This window comes from Entelurus aequoreus, linkage group LG27, assembly GCF_033978785.1.
Source record: "Entelurus aequoreus isolate RoL-2023_Sb linkage group LG27, RoL_Eaeq_v1.1, whole genome shotgun sequence".
NCBI lineage: Eukaryota > Metazoa > Chordata > Actinopteri > Syngnathiformes > Syngnathidae > Entelurus > Entelurus aequoreus.
In genome coordinates this window covers 28,671,480-28,694,372 of record NC_084757.1, presented here as the reverse complement: position 1 = coordinate 28,694,372, position 22,893 = coordinate 28,671,480, and the positions used below count along the sequence as shown (strand labels likewise).

The 22,893-nt window shown below is 38.0% G+C and overlaps 1 protein-coding gene across 1 annotated transcript in view; it reads left to right on the top strand.

Annotated features, from left to right (window-relative positions):
* The window catches only part of LOC133644665 (voltage-dependent R-type calcium channel subunit alpha-1E-like), a 495,634-nt gene that overhangs the window by 352,866 nt on the left and 119,875 nt on the right, over positions 1-22,893 (top strand). The window contains exon 49 of the mRNA XM_062039342.1: positions 5,378-5,491. Within this exon, the coding sequence (XP_061895326.1) occupies positions 5,378-5,491 (114 nt within the window). The remainder of the gene's footprint in view (positions 1-5,377; positions 5,492-22,893) is intronic.

Here is a 22,893-nt window from a genome sequence, read left to right as displayed (position 1 = left end):
AAAAACCTTTTTTTTTTGTTTTAGTATGGTTTCTGTGGGAGGACAAACATGACACAAACCTCCCTAATTGTTATAAAGCACACTGTTTGTATTAAACATGCTTCACTGATTCGAGTATTTGGCGAGCACCGTTTTGTCCTACTAATTTTGGCGGTCCTTGAACTCACCTTTAGTTTGTTTCCATGTATAACTTTCTCCGACTTCCTAGGACGTGTTTTATGCCACTTCTTTTTCTGTCTCATTTTGTCCACCAAACTGTTAATGTTGTGCTTGAATACACAAAGGTGAGTTTTGTTGATGTTATTGACTTGTGTGGAGTGCTAATCAGACATATTTGGTCACTGCATGACTGCAAGCTAATCGATGCTAACATGCTATTTAGCCTAGCTATATGTACATATTGCATCATTATGCCTCATTTGTAGCTATATTTGAGCTCATTTAGTTTCCTTTAAGTCATCTCAATTCAATGTATATCTCATGACACACTATCTGTATGTAATATGGCTTCTAATTTGTTGCGGCTCCAGACAGATTTGTTTTTGTATTTTTGCTCCAATATGGCTCTTTCAACATTTTGGGTTGCCGACCCCTGCACTACGCCATACCGCCCCATTATATACTGCCACATATATGGAAATGTAATGAAAAGGTTACAGTTTACACAACAATGTTCAGGGTGACTCTACTTTTAAAAAGTATTGCATTGGCCAGTACATTGGGCACACCCTCCCAAACTAAGTTGAATGGAATAAAAACATCTACTTTTTTCTAAGCTAGTTTGACCCTTTTAGAGTTTACACCAGGGGTCACCAACGCGGTGCCCGCGGGCACCAGGTAGCCCGTAAGGACCAGATGAGTAGCCCGCTGGCCTGTTCTAAAAATAGCTCAAATAGCAGCACTTACCAGTGAGCTGCCTCTATTTTTTAAATTGTATTTATTTACTAGCAAGCTGGTCTCGCTTTGCCCAACATTTTTAATTCTAAGAGAGACAAAACTCAAATAGAATTTGAAAATCCACGAAAATATTTTAAAGACTTGGTCTTCACTTGCTTAAATAAATGCATTAATTTTTTTACTTTGCTTCTTATAACTTTCAGAAAGACAATTTTAGAGAAAAAATACAACCTTAAAAATGATTTTAGGATTTTTAAACACATATACCTTTTTACCTTTTAAATTCCTTCCTCTTCTTTCCTGACATTTTAAATCAATGTTCAAGTAAATTTATTTATTTTTTATTGTAAAGAATAATAAATACATTTTAATTTAATTCTTCATTTTAGCTTCTGTTTTTTCGACGGAGAATATTTGTGAAATATTTCTTCAAACTTATTATGATTAAAATTCAAAAAAATTATTCTGGCAAATCTAGAAAATCTGTGGAATCAAATTTAAATTTTATTCCAAAGTCTTTTGAATTTATTTTAAAAACTTTGTTCTGGAAAATCTAGAAGAAATAATGATTTGTCTTTGTTAGAAATATAGCTTGGTCCAATTTGTTATATATTCTAACAAAGTGTAGATTGGATTTTAACCTATTTAAAACACGTCATCAAAATTGTAAAATTAATCTTAATCAGGAAAAATTACTAATGATGTTCCATAAATTATTTTTTAAAGTTTTTCTCTTCTATTTTTCGGTTGAATTTTGAATTTTAAAGAGTCGAAATTGACGATAAACTATGTTTGAAAATTTAATTGTCATTTTTTTCATGTTTTCTCCTCTTTTAAACCATTCAATTAAGTGTAAATATCATTAATTATTAATAATAACATAGAGTAAAGGTAAATTGAGCAAATTGGCTATTTCTGGCAATTTATTTAAGTGTGTATCAAACTCGTAGCCCTTCACATGAATCACTACCCAAGAAGTAGCTCTTGGTTTCAAAAAGGTTGGTGACCCCTGGTTTAGACCACCGAGCGCCCTCTAGTGCGCCGTAGAGCTCACAGTTGCGTTTAAGAGGGAGGCCTCCAAACACCCCTCCACTCCTAAATTTACCGTAAGTTGTATCCATCTTGAGCCGACAGTAAGGCTGCAGCCGTGCACTCTTTGGAAGCCTATGCCACATTCCTCACCTGGTTCACAGTCCTCGCCCTCCGACCTTCCCGTCAAAACCAAAGATGAATGAGGGCAGGCTCATGGTGCACTTAAATGGCAAGAAAGGTATTGATGCAGTAAAAAAAAAAAAAAAATCATGTTAAATTTAATGGCAAGCAAAGCATTGATGCAAAAAAACAAACAAATGAAATGTCATTTGTGTGGCATTGATGAAAGAAGTTTAACTACAGATGGAAGTTAAACTCTAAAGCAAATAAGACGAAAACGGGTATTATATCACACTGACTTGGAAGTCTGCTTTCTGATGTTTTGTGTGATTTCTCTCAGAGATTTTCAGGGGTTGTATCAGAAAATATTCTGACTTCATGAAGTCAGACCATTACTGTTGTGTGGGCCTCAAGTCAGAATGGGAATTGGGGCTTGTATGAAGTCCAAATGAATGAGAAAAATAAAGCAGAGCTTTGTATCAGTAAAGGTGTAATTTGGTTATTTGTCAGGTAATTTTAGCCTTTGCGGAGAATGCCATTGTAGTTCGAATCATGTTACTGTAAGGCAGAACACTGTTGCAGCTTTAGGGGGTTCATCTTTATTTGGGTCCAGTCCAACAGTGCTGAAGTCTCCAGGAAGGCGGGGGGTGTTCCCAAAATTCTGCACTGCACATGTGTGTGCGTGTGTGCGTGTGTGCGTGTGTGCGTGTGTAGGTCAGAGCCAGGACTTTCAGACTCCTCCAGAGCCAACCTGAGTCTAAAGTGGTCCATGAGGGTGCTTTGATCAGAAGACATGCAGGGGTTGCTGCTGTTGCTGCTCTTCAGCTGTGTAAGTCTTCCTACCATTCATCGAAAACTTGTTAGAATAATGTAGTTGTAAGGTGCACTTCAGGTGAACTGTATCATTTTTTAAAAATTATATTATATCACAATATATTATTGCAACTTTTAAATTTGCTTAAGCACGGCAGCTGGTCTTCAACACATCACACTTATATATACATCACCGGAGAAATAACACAGAAATTGTTATAAGGATGACATTGTTCAAATAATTTAATTCTTGGTTGTGCTTTAAATGATATCCAGTGAAAGCTTTTCTACTAGCACATATACACTGTTAAGATGTCGGACAATACAGGTACATAACTGAATATAGTAATAATTACTTCTTTTTTTTTTTAACCTATGTTACATTAGTATTTTGTGTTGAAGACAACAAAAAAGTTTTCTTAAGTTTTCAAAGTATTGAAATATATAAACATTGAACATTAATACAATTTCAATGCGCTTTTAAATGTTAACATCACATTGCAGTTTGTTTGTTTGTTCATGTGTCGGAACATATATTCACTGGTCACTTAATATAGTGCACATGAAATATAATTAGAGAGAAAATATTACGAGTGTTTTTTTTTTGTTGTTATCTGACAATGTCAGTTATTTGGTGAAAAAAACTAAAAACTATTTTGACATTTCAGTGATTGTTCAAATAAGACAAAGTGGAACTAACTGTTCACTAACTAATAATGCCTACAAATAAAATAAATAATTATAGAAAAAAAATTAATTATAAATAAATACAGATATGTTATCAAAATTGTCTCAAGTCATAAAACTGGAAAAGAAAGTTAGGAATGTAACACATTTTAGAGAGTGTTCTAAAGGCGTCATATGTTATACACGTGTATGAACTACACTCCATCAAGATGAGAGCTGCTGCTAACATTTTCATTACCTATTTGTTAGAGGGATAGCATTTTAGAAACATCTCCAAGCTTGATGCTTGAGTGAATTAATTAACTAATATTATGTTTTGCATATGGTGAATGTTTGTATTCATCTTGGAGAAAGCAAACCACCAAGTTTTATTAAATAGTGGTATTTCAGTTTGAGCACGTAACAAGATAAGGCCCCTTAGTTTGATATTCGCAGGTGGATCGGATCACTTCTCGTAGGAATGAGGCCCTATTGGGACTTTGGAATGCAAAAGTGATAGCCCTATCCTTGAGAAGAGACTAAATGTTCAGCTCAATGGCAACATTTAAGTTATAACTTATCCTCTTAAGGCCCAAGCTGTTTGTTTACATGCTTTTTTTATTTATCTTTGCTCTTTGGGCTTATTGGACCCTAATTAGAATATAAACTAAGAATCATCTTTTGATATGATGTACTTCGTCCATAAGTGTACTTCATGTTTAATTCTTATTTTTACACTTTTTTTTTCCAAATTCCATTGTATGTTATACTCTTCTGACACCACCAGATAGCAGTATAATTAACTTTAACTTTATAAGTGTCCACATAAGCGGCCATAAGACCCCAATTCAGTAGTGTACACAATTTTGGAAATAAGAGCTAAAAGGTGCTGTCCACACATGTGGCCACGTAGAATCAGAATACCTTTATTGTCATTGTATGGAAACAACGAAATTGGACAGCAATCCAGCTCAGTGCTTTTAAAACAAACCTACATAAAATAGTCTTAAGGCAACAACAATAATAAAACAATTTAAAATTTAAAAACATAATAAAATGTAAAAAAAACATATTGCGCAGTAGATCTTTATCAGAGGTAAGCAAGTAATAAAGTGGTGAGTGTTCAGGTAAGTGCAGAGTTTAGGGCAATAACAGCTCTAGGATAGAAACTGTTTTTCAGTCTATTTGTCCTTGCTTTGATGGTCTTATAGCGCCTCCCTGAGGGTAAGAGTTCAAGCCAGTGGTGACCTGGGTGGGATGAGTCCTTGAGGATGCTGTTAAACCTTATTAAAGCAGTTGTTTTTCCGACACTTTCACACAAACTTCTCCTTTTTTGGTCAGGATGCACTCTCCTGACTTAGCACACACCCAGAGACAGAAAGGAGGAATATAAAAACTGATGGTTTGGTTTCTCCAAGTTAGGTGTGCCTCATTTTGTGGATCTGACCTCCTCCAGGAACTGCAGTCCTGTATAATGACGCTCGCTTGTAATAAAGCAAGTTTTGGTTAAGTAAAGCGTCTCCGACGTCTCTTTTGATGCAGCCGCACTGCCGTGTCGCCCTTCTGTCCGGACGAGGGTGACAAGACCAGTAATACACATCAATGCATAGTACAAAAACAATAATAAATATATTGTTAAATAAATACATTAAAATCAACATAATATTTGTGGCCTCATTTAAAACACAAATATACATACAAATATAAATTGTGTATTGGATTCCAGATGTTTAGGCCAGTGGGTGTATAATTAAAGGAATATTTCTATATTCACACAACTCTATATCAAATAAACTATTCTTACATGATTGATTTCACTTGTAATTAATCGATGTATTTGTGTGTTTAGTGGCGCGTTCAGGGGAACATACAGCCGATGATACATGCGCTGGGAGAGAAGACACCGATGAAACAGTCCTGTCTCCATGGTGACGAAAGATGTCCTGCTGTGACAGGCACACAGGTAGGAAAAATACTATATTATAAAATATTATGCCTTTGTGAGGCATAAAACTATCCGAAATCACTGGGAGAAAGACTAAAACAGGTATTTAAACACAATGTAATTGTCTAATTAAAGAAGGCTGGATTGGTTACTGTAAGGGTGCTTAAAGTGTGACCCTAATCGCAACTAATTTTAACACCGCCTCTAGCACATTCTAAAAAAATGTTCATTTAAAAAAATGGGAAACCAAATCTGAACAGCAGGTTGGGGGTTTTTTTGTTGTGTTTTTTTATCTATACATATTGTACTAGTTTCGCAAGTGAAAAATATCAAAATGGCCCCCTCATCTTTCGATTTTTCAGTCAGTGACCCTCGTTGGTAGGGATGATGTTTGAAAAAAAATTATCCAGTTCGAGCCCATTATCGAATCCTCTTATCGAACCGATTCCTTATCGATTCCAGACAGGTTGTTGTACATGGAAAAAAAACACAATATTTGGTTTAACAAAAGCTCATTTTTATTTTATAAGAAAAAAATAAAAATAAAATAAATAAATAAATATTGACTGTTACCCACCTAAAAAAAATAAAATAAAAATATTGACTGTTGTTACCCAAAGTATATTAAGTGGGATTTTTCAGAAAAACAAATATATACAGTAACACAAAAACAACCTGTCTCTGTGATCACTATAGGTGTATAAATAATAATATAGTGTTAAATAAAATCAGTTCCTTGGGCACAAAACTGAAAATAATACAGCTCTCCAAAAAGTGCACTTCTGCTGCTATTGGAACATACTAACTACACACACAGGCAGACAGCTAACAAACAATCCAAGACGTCTAACGAAGTTCCAAAGCAGATTAATCCATTTAGGCTCTTTATTGTTGTTGATCTTGCTTTGTCTTTTCCTATCTTTACTTTTGCTTAGCACTGAACTGTTCTTTTTTATTTTTTTTAAACTGAAATGCACACAATGACAAATGTATAAGCTATGTGATTCAATTAACATACTGAAATTTAATATACAATATGTAAATATTAGCTTCACACAAATATACATTACTATCATCAAACAAATACTTCTGAGTGTTGAAACTATTTCGATGGTGGAAATACACGACTTGCAGCCATTTTAAGTCCTCAAAACATCCATTAAAACAGTGCACAAACATCGTTTTTCAATAAACGTCTTAGTATCAAATTTAACCACTTTCCACCTTAATATTGAGTTACATAAACAAGTTAAACAGTTTACTTACAGACGTATCTTTTCCAAGGCTTGTAAGAGCTAACACAACTTGTCTACTTCTCAATTGTCTCATGAACTGAACAGACATCGCCAACCCGGAAGTGCCCAAACTAATGACGCGTAGTATTTTCATATCGCCACAAGGTGTCAGTAAGAGTCTACAATGAAATGGGCATAACATTGCCGTCCCACAGGGCATTTGCTGTGGGAAGGGATTCGTTCTCAGGGATTCGAATAAAGAACCAACTCTTTTTCTTTACTATAGTGGCCTCGATAACGGGATTCGAGTCCATGGAATCGGTTCTTTTCTTATCGAACAACCGGGAGAACCGGTTTCGAACATCATCCCTACTCATTGGAAAAGGTTTGAACATCCCTGGTGACTTCATAATATTCACTCTGCAAGTGTTTGTGGCGGCAGCCCTCTGGTCTGGCTGTGAAGTGTTTAACCCAGGGCAGTCAAACAGTGTGGAAAAAAATTGAAAAGTTATTTTTGGTCTTCTGGCTGCACCTCATAGGTTCATGCAAGCTCATCAGAAGGGTTTTTTCTCTCTTTTCATGAAAAGACTCCTTGTGCAAGTTCTCAAAAGATCCCAAAATCTCTCTCTGCAACAGTCAATCAATCAATCAATGTTTATTTATATAGCCCTAAATCACAAGTGTCTCAAAGGGCTGTACAAGCCACAACGACATCCTCGGTACAGAGCCCACATACGGGCAAGGAAAACTCACCCCAGTGGGACGTCAATGTGAATGACTATGAGAAACCTTGGAGAGGACCGCATATGTGGGTAACCCCCCCCCACCCCCCCACCCCCCCCCCCCCAGGGGAGACCGAAAGCAATGGATGTCGAGTGGGTCTGACATAATATTGTGAAAGTCCAACACATCAGCGAAAGTCCAGTCCATGGTGGGGCCAGCAGGAACCATCCCGAGCTGAGACGGGTCAGCAGCGTAGAGATGTCCCCATCCGATGAACAGGCTAGCGGTCCACCCCGGAGCAGAGTACAAAAGAAAAGAAAGGAAACGGCAGATCAACTGGTCTAAAAAGGGAGTCTATTTAAAGGCTAGAGTATACAAATGAGTTTTAAGATGAGACTTAAATGCTTCTACTGAGGTAGCATCTCTAACTTTTACCGGGAGGGCATTCCATAATATTGGAGCCCGAATAGAAAACGCTCTATAGCCCGCAGACTTTTTTTGGGCTCTGGGAATCACTAATAAGCCGGAGTTCTTTGAACGCAGATTTCTTGCCGGGAAATATGGTACAATACAATCGGCAAGATAGGCGGGAGCTTGACCGTGTAGTATTTTATACGTAAGTAGTAAAACCTTAAAGTCGCATCTTAGGTGCACAGGAAGCCAGTGCAAGTGAGCCAGTATAGGCGTAATATGATCAAACTTTCTTGGTTTTGTCAAAAGTCTAGCAGCCGCATTTTGTACCATCTGTAATCTTTTAATGCTAGACATAGGGAGGCCCGAAAATAAAACGTTACAGTAATCGAGACGAGATGTAACGAACGCATGGATAATGATCTCTGCATCGTTTGTGGACAAAATGGAACGGATTTTAGCGATATTACGGAGATGAAAGAAGGCCGTTTTAGTAACACTCTTAATGTGTGACTCAAACGAGAGAGTTGGGTCGAAGATAATACCCAGATTCTTTACCGAGTCGCCTTGTTTAATTGTTTGGTTGTCAAATGTTAAGGTGGTATTATTAAATAGATGTCTGTGTTGAGCAGGACCGATAATCAGCATTTCCGTTTTATTAGCGTTGAGTTGCAAAAAGTTAGCGGACATCCATTGTTTAATTTCATTAAGACACGCCTCCAGCTGACTACAATCCGGCGTGTTGGTCAGCTTTAGGGGCATGTAGAGTTGGGTGTCATCCGCATAACAGTGAAAGCTAACACCGTATTTGCGTATGATGTCACCTAGCGGCAGCATGTAAATACTAAAGAGTGCAGGGCCAAGAACCGAACCCTGGGGAACTCCGCACGTTACCTTAACATGGTCCGAGGTCACATTGTTATGGGAGACACACTGCATCCTGGGGACAGGCAATATGTGCATTCATATAGTTAGGAGGAGAAGCCTCGTTAAGCGGGAAAAATGTGTCTGGTTAGTGCCAGGTTTCGCTGAACCAATTATGTTAAGATTGTCGTCTCTAATGACCTCATTAACTAATTGTGGGAGACAATGAGCTTATGTTTAAAAAGCCCATATCATAGGTAGTGGGCTGTTTTGAGGATTTTTTTGTTAATGTTATCCATGGTAGTGATACAAACGTTTATTTTGCGTAGTGTGCCTTAAATAATTTTGACCATATCTAGGAATTGATATGATGGGAATCTTCAGATTGTTTGCTTGGTGCTGCGATAAACTGAACGCGTCATAGTTTGCCACCTCAGTAGAATGCATGTTCACCTCTGGCACAGTCACTACAGAAAAAACATTATGTGAATTGTGTATTATTCTAGGAAAAATTATACGTGTGCAGGAATTTTCCAGCCTGGCGCTGGTTAGTTCTAGCTTGACTGACTCCTCAACCGGACTAACAGACATTGTTATTGCCTGTGACCGGGCTTGCTCTAGTGTAGTTAGTCAAGTGTGATTTAACCAATAATCTGTTTCTTGGTTAGGGTGAAGGCCGTCCCTCATCAGCAAGCCTGGTTTGCCCCAGAAAGAGGGCCAATTATCAATAAACATTAGTCCCTGTTGTGTAGAAAAACTAGCCGGCCACTTGTTAAGCGAGACTAATCTGCTATACCTCTCATCATTGCCTCTCGCAGGCAGGGGGCCAGAGACAAGTACTCGATGCCTGGACATCTTTCTAGCGAGATTACAAGTCCTGGCTATGTTCCTCTTTGTAACCTCTGACTGTCTCATCCTACTGTCATTGGAGTCAACGTGTACAACTATATTTGCATAGCTAGTGGTACGATTAGCCTGTCGTATGTGTTTACTAGGCCTGTTGTGAGTTAGCTCCCTAAGATTAACTTCAATGGCAGGTGCTCTGGCCCCGGTAATACACTTAATTATTGCTGGTTTGCTAAGCTGTATGTTTCGGGTGATGGAGTCCCTTATGACTAAGTTGTGGTGCCCGGTAGACTGGGGTGTAGGACTAGCTAAAGGGCTGAATCTATTATGCGTCTCAACCGGTTCACCGTTGCTTGTAGGCCGCTTAGGGCTGCTACAAGCTGGGCTAGTTAGCTCACTACAGCTAACGCTAGATGTGTCCGCAACGTCTAATGTTACGAGATTACTCTGCTCTAGTTGGCGGACACGGTCCTGTAGTAGGGCCAACCTATCCATGAGAATCGTGCACGAAGAGCAAAGAGAAAATACTCACGTTATTTCTTTCACCGAGTCGAGTTCCTGCTATCTTCAGAGAAGTGGTCGCAAAGTGCGGGGGTAGATTATTTCAGGCAATCACCGCTTTGTTAGCTTAACAGCTAGCTAGCTGAGGGAGGGGCGGTGAGACAGAGAGCGGGTGGTTTGCAAGTTAGATAAGATTACTAAGTATGTTTGGGAAGGAATAAAGAAAGCTGTAAAACAATTAGAAGCACACAGATGGAAAGATAATACTTACCTTTTTTCGCAACAGCGAGCAGTCACTCAGGGCAAACAGGAAACAGAAACCCGGAAAGAAGTGTTTGATGAGCATTCCTTTTTTGCCACTTGTGCCAGCTTTTTGAAACATGTTGCAGGCATCAAATTCCAAAAGAGCGAATATTTGCAAAAAATTAAGTTTTCCAGTTCGAACGTTAAGTATCTTGTCTTTGCAGTGTATTCAATTGAATATAGGTTGAAAAGGATTTGCAAATCATTGTACTCTGTTTTTATTTACAATTTACACAACATGGCAACTTCACTGGTTTTGGGGTTTGTACATTCTGAGTAACAGCTTGGTTGGAAACAGACTACAAGCTGCCACAATAAAATAACTGTTTCTCAGCTGTCGTCCATATGGACCGCAGCGGTACTCAGTTGTAACACACTTTTCCACCACTTGTGGCAGTAATGACAATATTAAACAAACAGAAGAAGTCTGGAGCAAAAGTCAAAAATAAGTTTCTTAAGCGCAAAAAATATGACTAAAGTGGTGATGGCACTGTGTCCGATGGCTGGATTAATTCATTCAGCATGTAATCTCGGGAACACTTACTCATCATGACAGACGGCTATGAACTATCAAAGTCACATCACAGAAGCTAGGCTTAGTTCTCTCACTTCGGTGCCGCCACAACCCTTTTCTGGTACACAGCACTCCAAAATATGAGCATTTAATACAACAAGTAAAAGGTGCAATCCCATTACAATGTTCAACAGCAATTGTCCTAATATTGAACATTGAGCATGTGCCCCCACAATTCTATGTGTCACCTTTACAGCATCATTAGGAGTAAGTGGTTAAAGGTAGTGAGCTGCTGTTTATTGCTGATCATGCTTTCAGTGAAATTATTTTTTTATCTTACTTATTGTCTTTAGGTTTTCTGATTGTGCAGAGAGGGGAATCTCAAATGTATTGATCATTTAAATATGATATGATATTTAAAAACTAGCATGTCTAGGGTTGCCAGCCCTGCGGACACATGTGCTTAATTCCACATTGATTGGGATGTACAAAGGAAAACTTTCATGCATCTGGATATTTTTGTGCATTTTCTGGATTTTAACGTACGCCACGTGTCAGAGGAAAATCCAGTCAAGTCTTTGTACACCTTAACACATATCTTGGACAATAGAAGGCAAGTGGATAGTTGTCGCAAAAAACAACATGTAGAATGAAGGATCGACGACCCCAAAAAAGAGTGTCTCAATCACGGGAAACCTCATGCTCTCAAAAGGTGTAGGGAATTTGGAGATAATTATTTTGAAGAACATACGGCCTACCAGAAACAGTACGATGTATCTCTACGGTACTGTGTGTCTGGTGGTCATCAAAACTACAAGGTAGTAATTTACTGTGCGGAATATATGAGTCATTCACACATCCCAGCTCTCCACTCTTGTCCCACACCATGGAAAAAAGGCATTTCTGCAGAACCTACCACTATATGTTGGGGAAGGAGCGTCACCTCCATATGCACGCAAGTGTGTGGAGATAAGGCTGTTGGGCACTTTTGTGCCACGTACTGCCTTGTTAATTTCTACCCAAAGGATTGTCATGACACGAAACTTGGAATTTATACAATTTTTGATGATCAAAGCAAGACGTCTTTCGCCAGAAATGTCTTCTTTGAGCCCGTTGCCATCACCAAAAACTATTTTTCATATATTCTTAGAGCTTGTACAGGAGTTTTAAAGATGACTGGAGAAAAGCAAGCCATTTCTTTGTTGAATCACTTGATGGAGAATTAAGGCTAGGTTATACTAAGGTTATACAGGGTATATCCCACCTAACCTTATCCTTGTCCACACACACACAATGCCATCGTTTAAGACCCACTCCACCCGCCGGCGCAACACGACCTAGTATGCACGCGCGGAAAATGCGCACGTCATAGTAACTAGTTTCCTGTGCTTTTTGTGCCTTTTACATTTGTTTGCAGTGTTGCTTTGTGTGCAATTTCTTAAATTAAATTTAACTTATCTGAACAATATCTGGTGTTGTGGTATTTCAATTAACTGGAATCCAGTGTGCTGTGCTATTGTAGTGAATCACACCTGAGCCATCATAAATTAATCAAATCTTTAATGGACATGTGAAAGTAAACAATGTGATAAAGAACATTTTACAACAATCAATCTAGGGATCTAGATATCTGTTCAGGACTCTCCTCAATCTTTTTCCTTCACCTTCATTGTCCATTCGTTTTTGGTGACTTCATATACTCTGGACCTAGACGTTGAGTAATCATTCGACATACATTTCAATTCAATTCAATTCAATTCAATTCAATTCAATTCAATTCAATTCAATTCAATTCAATTATTTATTTATTTCGTACTTGGATGTGTACATTTCAACAACATTTCAACAATCTCACATACCTTACTGCATTCAATACACAGCCATGTCGAAAAGGAACAGGATGAAGAAAATCTTATATTTCCTGCCCCTTCGCACAAAAGAAACATTTTCTTGGTATTTCTTTGCCGGTAGTGCATTAGAACATCCAATGCAACAAATCAATACAAAACAATATATCACATATCCACACACAGGCACCCACACCCACACGCACCCACCCACCAGGGGCGTAGACTCTAGAGTAGTAAAAAAGGCTACAGGACATGTATGACCCAGTTGACAAGAAAAGTTATTGTTGCCTAAAAACTACAAGTTTGTACCCCTACCCAGTGCACACACTCATAGAAATTAATAGAACAAACAATCAATGAAAAGAATAAACAAGCAAGATAAGTTGAACAAAAAATAAATAAACAAAACAAAAACTGAAAAAATAAGGCAATCACTCAAACCAAACAAACTGAAAAAGAACAAGGCAATCATCCAAACCAAACAAACTGAAAAAGAATAAGGTAATCATTCAAACCAAACAAAACTGAATAGAACAAGGCTATCATAACAAGGTATCATTCAAACCAAACAAAGCTAAGAACAATGTGATCATTCAACCAAGGATCCATAGTGCATGTCGATAAAGAAAAAAAAAATAAAATAAAAGGAAAGCTAGACTATACAATACCTACAGTCATGTAGGATAATGTAAGCGTTGTTTTTTTTGTGTGTTTATTATTATTTTTATTTTTTATTTTTATTTTTTTCCCCTTATTTTTCCCTTTGCGTCCCTTTTGTCAGTGCTCATATAACATCATAGTTCTGTTTTTAAAGACTTTTTTTAATTGAAATGTGTTTTTACATTGCTTTATTTCATTATGGAGAGAGTTCCAGAGTTTTACTCCCACCACTGATGTACACATTTGTTTTGATGTTGTTCGTGCAAGCTGATGCTTAAAGTGCCCTTTCCTTCTTCCTTCTTTTTCTATTAAAGTGAAATTTTTTTGTAGATTTGTTGGTAGCTCTTGACTACTAGCCCTGAACATAACCAATAATGTCTGCTGCTCAACTAGTTCATAAAATTTGTAAAGTCCTGAGCTAATAAATAATCCATTTGTGTGCTCTCTATAACCTGTTTTGTGTATGATTCTGATCGCTCTCTTCTGAAGGAGGTACAGTGGCTTTGTGTTACTCTTATATGTACTACCCCATATTTCCACACAATAATTGATATAAGGCAGTACAAGTGCACAATACAGTGTACGCATTGCTTTATAATCTAATACATCTTTTACCTTATTTAATATAAATATACTTTTAGCCATCTTTTTTCTAACATGTGAGATATGCGATTTCCAACTAATATTATCATCTAAAATCACTCCCAAAAATCTAATCTCAGAGACTTTTTCAATGCTTGTTCCAGCTATTGACAGTACAATATTTTCAGGCTTTTTTCTCTTACTAAAAATCATGAACTTAGTTTTTTTCAAATTCAATGATAATTTGTTAACGTCAAACCATTTTTTGAGTTTGACCATTTCCTGTTCCATACTCTTTAGTAATTCATTTAAGTCATGTCCAGAGCTGTAAAAGTTGGTATCGTCAGCAAATAATACAAAATTGAGTAATTTTGACACATCACAGATATCATTTATGTATAAAATAAATAGTTTCGGTCCCAGAACAGACCCTTGTGGAATTCCACACTTAATACTCATATTTTCAGATGTATTAGCAGCATATTGTACATATTGTTGTCTGTTATTCAAGTAGCTATTTAACCAATCTAAAACTATTCCTCTCACCCCGTATGAATGTAATTTGGATAAAAGGATAGAGTGATCGATTGTGTCAAACGCTTTCTTAAGGTCTATAAACACCCCTACTGTGTATTTCTTACTATCGGTGGCTGTTGTTATGTCCTCAATTATGTTCATCACAGCAGAGGCAGTAGATCTGTTTGAACGAAATCCATACTGGCTCTCGCTCAACAACTTGTTTTTTTCAATAAAATGGTCTAATTTTTGTACAAATATTTTTTCAAGCACCTTAGAGAATTGGGACAGAAGTGATACCGGTCTGTAATTAGTAAACATGTGCTTATCCCCATCTTTAAAGAGTGGAATAACCTTTGCTACCTTCATTCTATCTGGGAAGGTCCCTGTATTGAAAGAGAGATTGAAGATATAGCAGAGAGGCTCAATGATGCAGTCAATTGTCTTTTTTACAATTATCATATCTAACCCATCATCGTCTGTTGATGTTTTGTTCTTTAATTTATTTACAATTGTTATAATTTCATTTTCACTGACTTCTCCCAAAAACATTGACTTAAGTACTCTGCCTCCACCTCCCAACCCATTCTGGAATGACCCATCATCATGTTTTTCTATATTTTCTGCTAGTTTTGGACCTACGTTTACAAAAAATGAGTTAAACTCATTTGCCACTTCGTCCATATTTTTTATTATCTTTTCTTCTTTTACAAAGTGGTTTGGCGGGCTGATAGGTCCCGGTGTGCTTCCCATCACCTTTTTCAATATATTCCATGTTCCTTTGATATTGGCTTTATTTTTTTCTAACAAGTTACTATAATAGTCTTTTTTGGCTTGTCTCATTATTGTTGTCAACCTGTTTTTATAAACCTTATATTTAATTTCTGCTGCATTTGTCCTAGATTTTAAAAATACCTTGTAAAGTCTATTTTTCTTTTTACATGCATTCTGTAGTCCCCTTGTGATCCAAGGAGTTTCACTGTAATTGTCCTTTTGTTTATATAGCATATTTGGGCAATGTTTTTCATACAGTGATAAATATATATTTAAAAAAGCTTCATATGCATCATTTACCTCTCCTACATATACCTCCATCCAATCCCTTTGAAGAAGGTCGCTTCTAAACATGTCAATTGTCGCTTCGGTTCTTAATCTTTTCCTTACATATTTGTGGGCTGTTTCTTCTCTCTCCCTGTTGACTTGACAGTCCCCCTCATTGATTTGGCACTCATAAGTAAAAAATACAGGTAGATGGTCGCTGATATCATTAACTACCAATCCACTCTTGATTTTGTTTTTTTCTACAACATTTATAAAGATATGATCAATCAGTGTGGCGCACGTTGTTGTTATTCGACTTGGTTTGGTGATCAACGGATATAATCCTTTACTATACAGTATCTCTAGATATTCGCTTGTTGATGTATTTCTAGGAGCGCTCAGCAAATCAATATTTAGATCCCCACACATGACATATGTTTTCTTTTCATTTAGATGGCACAGTATTTCTTCAAGTTTATCATTAAATTCATCTACTCTGGACCTCGGTGCCCTATATACACACGTAACGATGACATTTCTCTTCCTTTCCATCTCAATCTCCACAGTTATACATTCAAGCAAATCATCAATAACCATCGTCATACGTTCTACTGCTTTGCATTTCAAGTCACGGTGGACAAGCAGGGCCACGCCCCCTCCCCTTTTATTTATTCTATTACTGTGATGCAGCTCATAATTATCGATGGAGAAGTCGATACCTCTCTCCTCATCTATCCATGTTTCTGTCAGAGCTATTATTTTGAATTTACTTTTCAAGTTACTCAGATACTCTTTGATTTTATTAAAATTTGCATATGCGCTTCTACAGTTGAAGTGTATTAGAGAAAAGTTATTGTCTAGACTAACACTATCATTAAGCTGTTCCTCTGTATAGTAATCACACAAGGAATTAATTGAGTTGAACAGATGTTTATCTGGGTCAACTTGACATTCAAAGTCATGCAATTTGTAATCTATATATTCAGATCCTGACGGATGATTTTCAGTTGTCTCAGCCATTATGGGTTGATGTTATATTGCCAGTGCACAGTAATAGAATAATTGATATGCTCATAATATAATAAATATACTCATGACATAATAAATATGCTGATGTTGTATTCCCAATGCTAAACTCATGACATAATAAATATGCTGATGTTATATTCCCAATGCTAAACTCATGACATAATAAATATGCTGATGTTATATTCCCAATGCTAAACTCATGACATACTGAATAGGCTGATGTTATATTCCCAATGCTAAACTCATGACATAATAAATATGCTGATGTTATATTCCCAATGCTAAACTCATGACATAATAAATATGCTGATGTTATATTCCCAATGCTAAACTCATGACATAATAAATATGCTGATGTTATATTCCCAATGCTAAACTCATGACATAATACATATGCTGATGTTATATTCCCAATGCTAAACTCATGACATAATAAATATGCTGATGTTATATTCTCAATGCTAAACTCATGACATAATAAATATGCTGATGTTATATTCCCAATGCTAAACTCATGACATAATAAATATGCTGATGTTATATTCCCAAAGCTAAACATGATCATAGTTGTCATATAGAAATAGCATGACGTCATAGTATAGTATATAAATATAATGATTGATATAGTATAGGCATAGTATTTGTGGTTGTAGGATGGCATCATGGTGGTTAACATGGATGTACTGTAGTTGTGCCACTCATACCTTCCCAGGCTGCAGTCCCCCCTTAGCCTGATTACTTGGATCCAGTGTCCATGTCCATGCCCATAAGTCCCCAATCCCGCACCGTCCACGGTATACCCTATCGGATTCTTCCACACCCTCACGACCACCGAATGACATCTCCTGTGTAGATTGACGTTAGTGTTCATATTTCCATACGAGGAGCATAACTCCACGGTGCACATTACACACGCATACTCACACAGCACAGCCACATTCATACCGGTATATACACACTCACTCCAGACACACAAACGCAAAAATAGCAGCATAAATGAGTAAAAATAACAAGTCCAAAACAGTTCCAGCGTCCAGTACAAAATATGTTCCAGTCCAGAAAAGAGCATCGGACCTGCATGACTCAGTATGTTAAACGGCCGACAGATCACGCACCAGTGAGGTGTGGAGAGAAATGTGTCCCAAAAACAGTTCACAAAAATCTGTGACTCAGCTTGGCAAAAAACGCATAGGCCTACTAAAAAAACGTTCAAAAAAGTTATTGACACAGAGGAACCAGTGTGAAAGCATTCGTGCAGCTCGTGTCCATGGGGCTTTGTAAAAAATAAAGTTAGCCTACCGTCTTGTTCAGAGAGGATCCATGCTAGAAACACCAAAATATTGGGAGATGGTAAAAAGGGAGAGATTGAAAGTAGCAGTGCTAATCCCCTCTTCTGCTCACAGTCACACCACTGAGCCCAGGCAAACCAGACAGACGGAGACATAGTCATTTATAAGGGTCGAGGTCTTTTAACTCGCGTATCATGATCACCTTCTCTGCTTCACCATTCAACTTAATGAGCACCTTACAATCTCTGGTCCACGTAGCTTTGATCTTGTCGTCCTTTCGCAGTATGCGTGCCTCTTTGGCTATTTCGGCGTTCTTTGATGTGAGATGTTCATTGATGTACACGTTGGTTCCTTTGAGCAACTTTCCCTGCCTTAGCAGGTTCGTTTTATGTTTGCGATTCACGAACCTCATGATGATGGCGGGTTTGAGCGTTCGGTCCTTTCTCGGAAGAAGGTGACAAGCTGAGATGTTGTTCTTGTCGAAATTAATGTTCATGCTGTTCAGGAAGTTAGCAACCTGGGATTCCAGCGATAGCTGTTCTTCCTCGCTGGGTTCCCCATTGTTCCCCGCCGCGGCAGCTGCAGCATAAGACCTCGGTTTCACATCAATTCCGCTGATTATCACATCTTCCTTCCTTGTAAAAAGCTCCAGGTCCTGGACTCTTTTCTCCTGTTCATGGACTATCTTTTCGAACTTCTCCAGACTGTCCACCTTTGTTTGTAGTGTTTTTATCGTTAGGGAGCTCTCTTCAATCTTTTTCCTGAGCCCCTGCACCTCGGTTAAGAGGTCCACGAGTTGGTTTTGTTTGGTCGATATTTCGCGGACTTCTCTCGCCAAACTCTCCAGCGTTTTGTTTATTTCTCTAATGTTCTTCTCCATCCTGTTTTTTCAGTTTAAAGAGTGGTTAAAAGGGTAGTTTTACTAACAAATAGAGCAGCCGAGAGGCTGCTAATCTCAGGGCGCCGCCATCTTGAATATGTCGGCGGTATATATCGACGAGGATCTGGCTCTGCAGGAGAAGGACGCTTGTTATGCCAACGGCGGTGAAAAACTGAACCCTGCTTTTGTTGCCGATCCGTGACACGACTTCAGGTTGTTGACAGGCGGACAATAACTGATACAGTCTGCTATGCCAGTCCAAATACATTCACTGTTTTCTGTAGTCTTCCCTCGTCAGCCAGGTAATACAAAGCACACATTACCTTTTTTATCACATCAACGGGAGCCCGCATTCTCCTTGTCTTTCCTTCGACCAATGGACAAAGTTTTTCGGTAAGTACAATCACAGCTGACTTGGACATTTTAAAGTTATCTTGCCATTCCTCTGGCACAACACACTCATTGACAAATATACCCCATCAGGCTGCCGTTCTTCCAGGCCTTATCCAAAACTTAACATTGCCATGTTGCCGTTTGAGATGTGTTGTGTCCGAAATAGCTGCAATCATGCGTTTCCTTCTCTTAAGGTATTCATGCGTGATTTCCACAAGTGTCTGTACATGTAGAAGAAGGAGAAACACGGGCATGTCTGGATGACTCGCCTCCATCTTTCTAGTGGTTACCTCCAAGTTACGAAACCGGTTGTTATGAAGCTGGCTGTATAGCGTTCTTTCTGACGTCACTTTCTGTGTGGAGCACGGTCTTTCTCACGTCACTTCCTCTCCCAACGTCCACACATAGCTAAGAGCCGGACATTCAAGAAATACACGACGCACTTACCCGTGTAAAAAATTATCCAAAGATGGGAACCTTAAACGATGGGTTTGTGTTGCTGACACAGGGTTTAGGCTAAATAATTATATGTTTAAGGCAGGGGTGCTCACACTTTTTCTGCAGGCGAGCTACTTTTCAATTGACTTATTGACTTATTTATGAAATATATGTTTTTGTTAACAAGTTAAAGGTGTTTAATGATAACGCAAGCATGTTTTACACATATAGTTAATATTGTAAACAAGTTAAAGGTGTTTGATGATAATACAAGCATGTTTAACACATATAGTTAATAGTGTTAACAAGTTAAAGGTGTTTAAAGATAATGCAAGCATGTTTTACACATATAGTTAATATTGTAAACAAGTTAAAGGTGTTTAATGATAATACAAGCATGTTTAACACATATAGTTAATATTGTTAACAAGTTAAAGGTGTTTAAAGATAATGCAAGCATGTTTAACACATATAGTTAATATTGTTAACAAGTTAAGGCAAGGCAAGGCAAGGCAACTTTATTTGTATAGCGCTTTTCATACACAAGGCAGACTCAAAGTGCTTCACAGACAACAAAGTGAAATGAAAGAAAATAAAAGCAAAATTAAAATGCAGACAATAAAAATAAAAACAGTGCAGACGTTAAAAGTTAAAAGATTAAAAGATTTAGCTGAAAGCTAAGGTGAACATAAAAGTCTTCAGTCTAGTTTTAAAAGTAGTGAGAGTTGGGGAGAGTCTGACATCTTCAGGAAGTTTATTCCAGCTATGTGTTGCATAGTGACTGAATGATGATCTCCCTTGATTTGAGTTTACTCTTGGAACCGCTAACAGATTGGTCTCAGAAGATCTTAGTGATCTAGAGGGCGTATATAGTGGGAGCATATCAGTGATATACTTGGGCCCTAGACCATGTAGTGATTTATATGTGAGCAGGAGGATTTTGAAATCTATTCTCTGATGTACAGGGAGCCAATGTAAGGATTTAAGAATTGGTGTAATGTGTTTGATGATAATACAAGCATGTTTAACACATATAGTTAATATTGTTAACAAGTTAAAGGTGTTTAAAGATAATGCAAGCATTTTTAACACATATAGTTAATATTGTTAACAAGTTAAAGGTGTTTGATGATAATACAAGCATGTTTAACACATATAGTTAATATTGTTAACAAGTTAAAGGTGTTTAATGATAATACAAGCATGTTTAACGCATATAGATTCCTTTCTTTCATGAAGAAAAGAATGTAAGTTGGTGTATTACCTGATTCTGATGACTTGCATTGATAGGAATCAGACAGTGGTGCTGATAACGTCCGCATTTTCAAATGGAGGAGAAAAAAAGTCCTCCTTTCTGTCCAATACCACATGAAATGGTTGGTTTTGGGCATCTTATTTGTCCAGCTTCCGTACTCCTTTGTATACACTTTACAAGAAATACATTGGCGGCAAACTCCGTAGCTTGCTAGCTTGTGCACGCCAGCTTTCTGAGACTCTTATTTTGTGAGCGCAGGCAGGATGAAGCAGAGCTTTTATTGTGCAACTGTGCAGTCGGTCTTTGGAGTTTTGACGACAGGTACGGCGCCAGAGTCTGTTGAAATAAAAAGTGTTTCTCGCCTTCCTGTCTGTAATTTTTTCTTAATAATGAGCTGGCAGCAGCCAGCGTCATCTCAGAAGACCCTCGGGTGCCGTGAATGTCAATCAAGTGACAAAAGTGACGTCATAGTGAAGATTTATGATCGCTCATTTTTAGGACTATTTTTTGAATGCCTGGCTGGGGATCGACTGACACACCCTCCGCGATCGACCGGTAGATCGCGATCGACCGGTAGATCGCGATCGACGTAATGAGCACCCCTGGTTTAAGGAGTTATCCGGCTTAATGTAGACATGGCCTTATTAAATGTGACATGCTCCCTGGCAATCAAACTGAAATCCCAACCCCCGGGCAGCTCTCTACCATTCTCAACTCAGAGCCGTTACTACACAGATTCCAGCTCTTGATCTCCATGGGTGATAGTCTCTGTAAGGGGTAGACGTCATCCAGGCCTACTAGGCACTTGAACAGCGAAATTTGCTCTATTTGTACAGAAGTCTGGGATGGGTTATTGTGGGTGACTTGTCTCAACAAGGAACATAAATCTATAGTGTGTCGTTTTATCAAGACAAATATTTTGGGCAACAGCTGATCAACATAGCTACCTCTTCCCAGGCCTGGCCCTAACCAATCTGGCGCCCTAGGCAAGATTTTAGGTGGCGCCCCCCCCACATCGGCAGTGAAGTGTATATACTCACAAGAAACCGAATAGCTTTGTCTTTGACCTTTTTTTTTTACTTAAAGAAAGCAAATTAACATATTATATGAGAATGTTATGTAATGATTATCTTTAACCGAATCACAGCAGTGCTCAAATTAAAAAACAGCATTCCCTCTCATGTGATATTGCTTAATTAACATTAATGATGAGCACTTTAACAACTAAGCTTACAACTATACCTAATATATAAAGTGACTATTACCTGCAGGGCAAACATTAGCTAACCAGAAGGCAATAACAATGTAAACAAAAAACACCTGCTTAAAAGATCTAATACAAATGTCCCTGAGGAATGTAAGGTGGGCGTACTGTAATTACCTAACGTTACATTATTATTTTCCATAACAATTTAGCCCCCTCCACAATATTAACCCGACGTTAAAACAGAACTAGCTGTTTATTGATTAGCAATTGCCGAATCATGTAACATTAGCTTAATGCTAAAAGCCAGCTGACACACACTAGGTTACTATCACATTCTGTAACAGACAAATAATTTCATGTAGGCTAACGTTACCTACCTGCTACCTCTGTCTTTTTCTCGTTTCTCCTCCTCTTCTTTTCTATTTTTTCTTCCCTGGGCACCTGACAGTTTTGGCCGTTTTGACATCTTGTGTTGATTTTTTGGTGTGGTGACGTCCAAAAAGTGTCATGATACGGGAAGGGAGGGGGCGCACCGTGCGGGGGAGGGTGGGGGGGAGTAGGGGGCGTAAGGTTGTAACAAATAATATTTCTATTAAATAGGCTTTACTTTGCATTTTAATTAACGTGGGATTATTTTTTGTATTTAGAAATAATAGTACCAACTTTTTTTTTTTTTTTTCTCCAACATTTGTGGCACTGGCGTGGCGCCCCCTGATGGACGGCGCCACTAGCATTTGCCTATACGGCCTATGCCACGGGCCGGCCCTGCCTCTTCCCATTCCAAGACAGTATCCAAGTAAGGGAAAACTTAGCTCCCAGGTTCATCACAAGACTGTGTCCAAAAATAGGGACATTAGAGTTTGGCTTAAATAGACTGATTTCA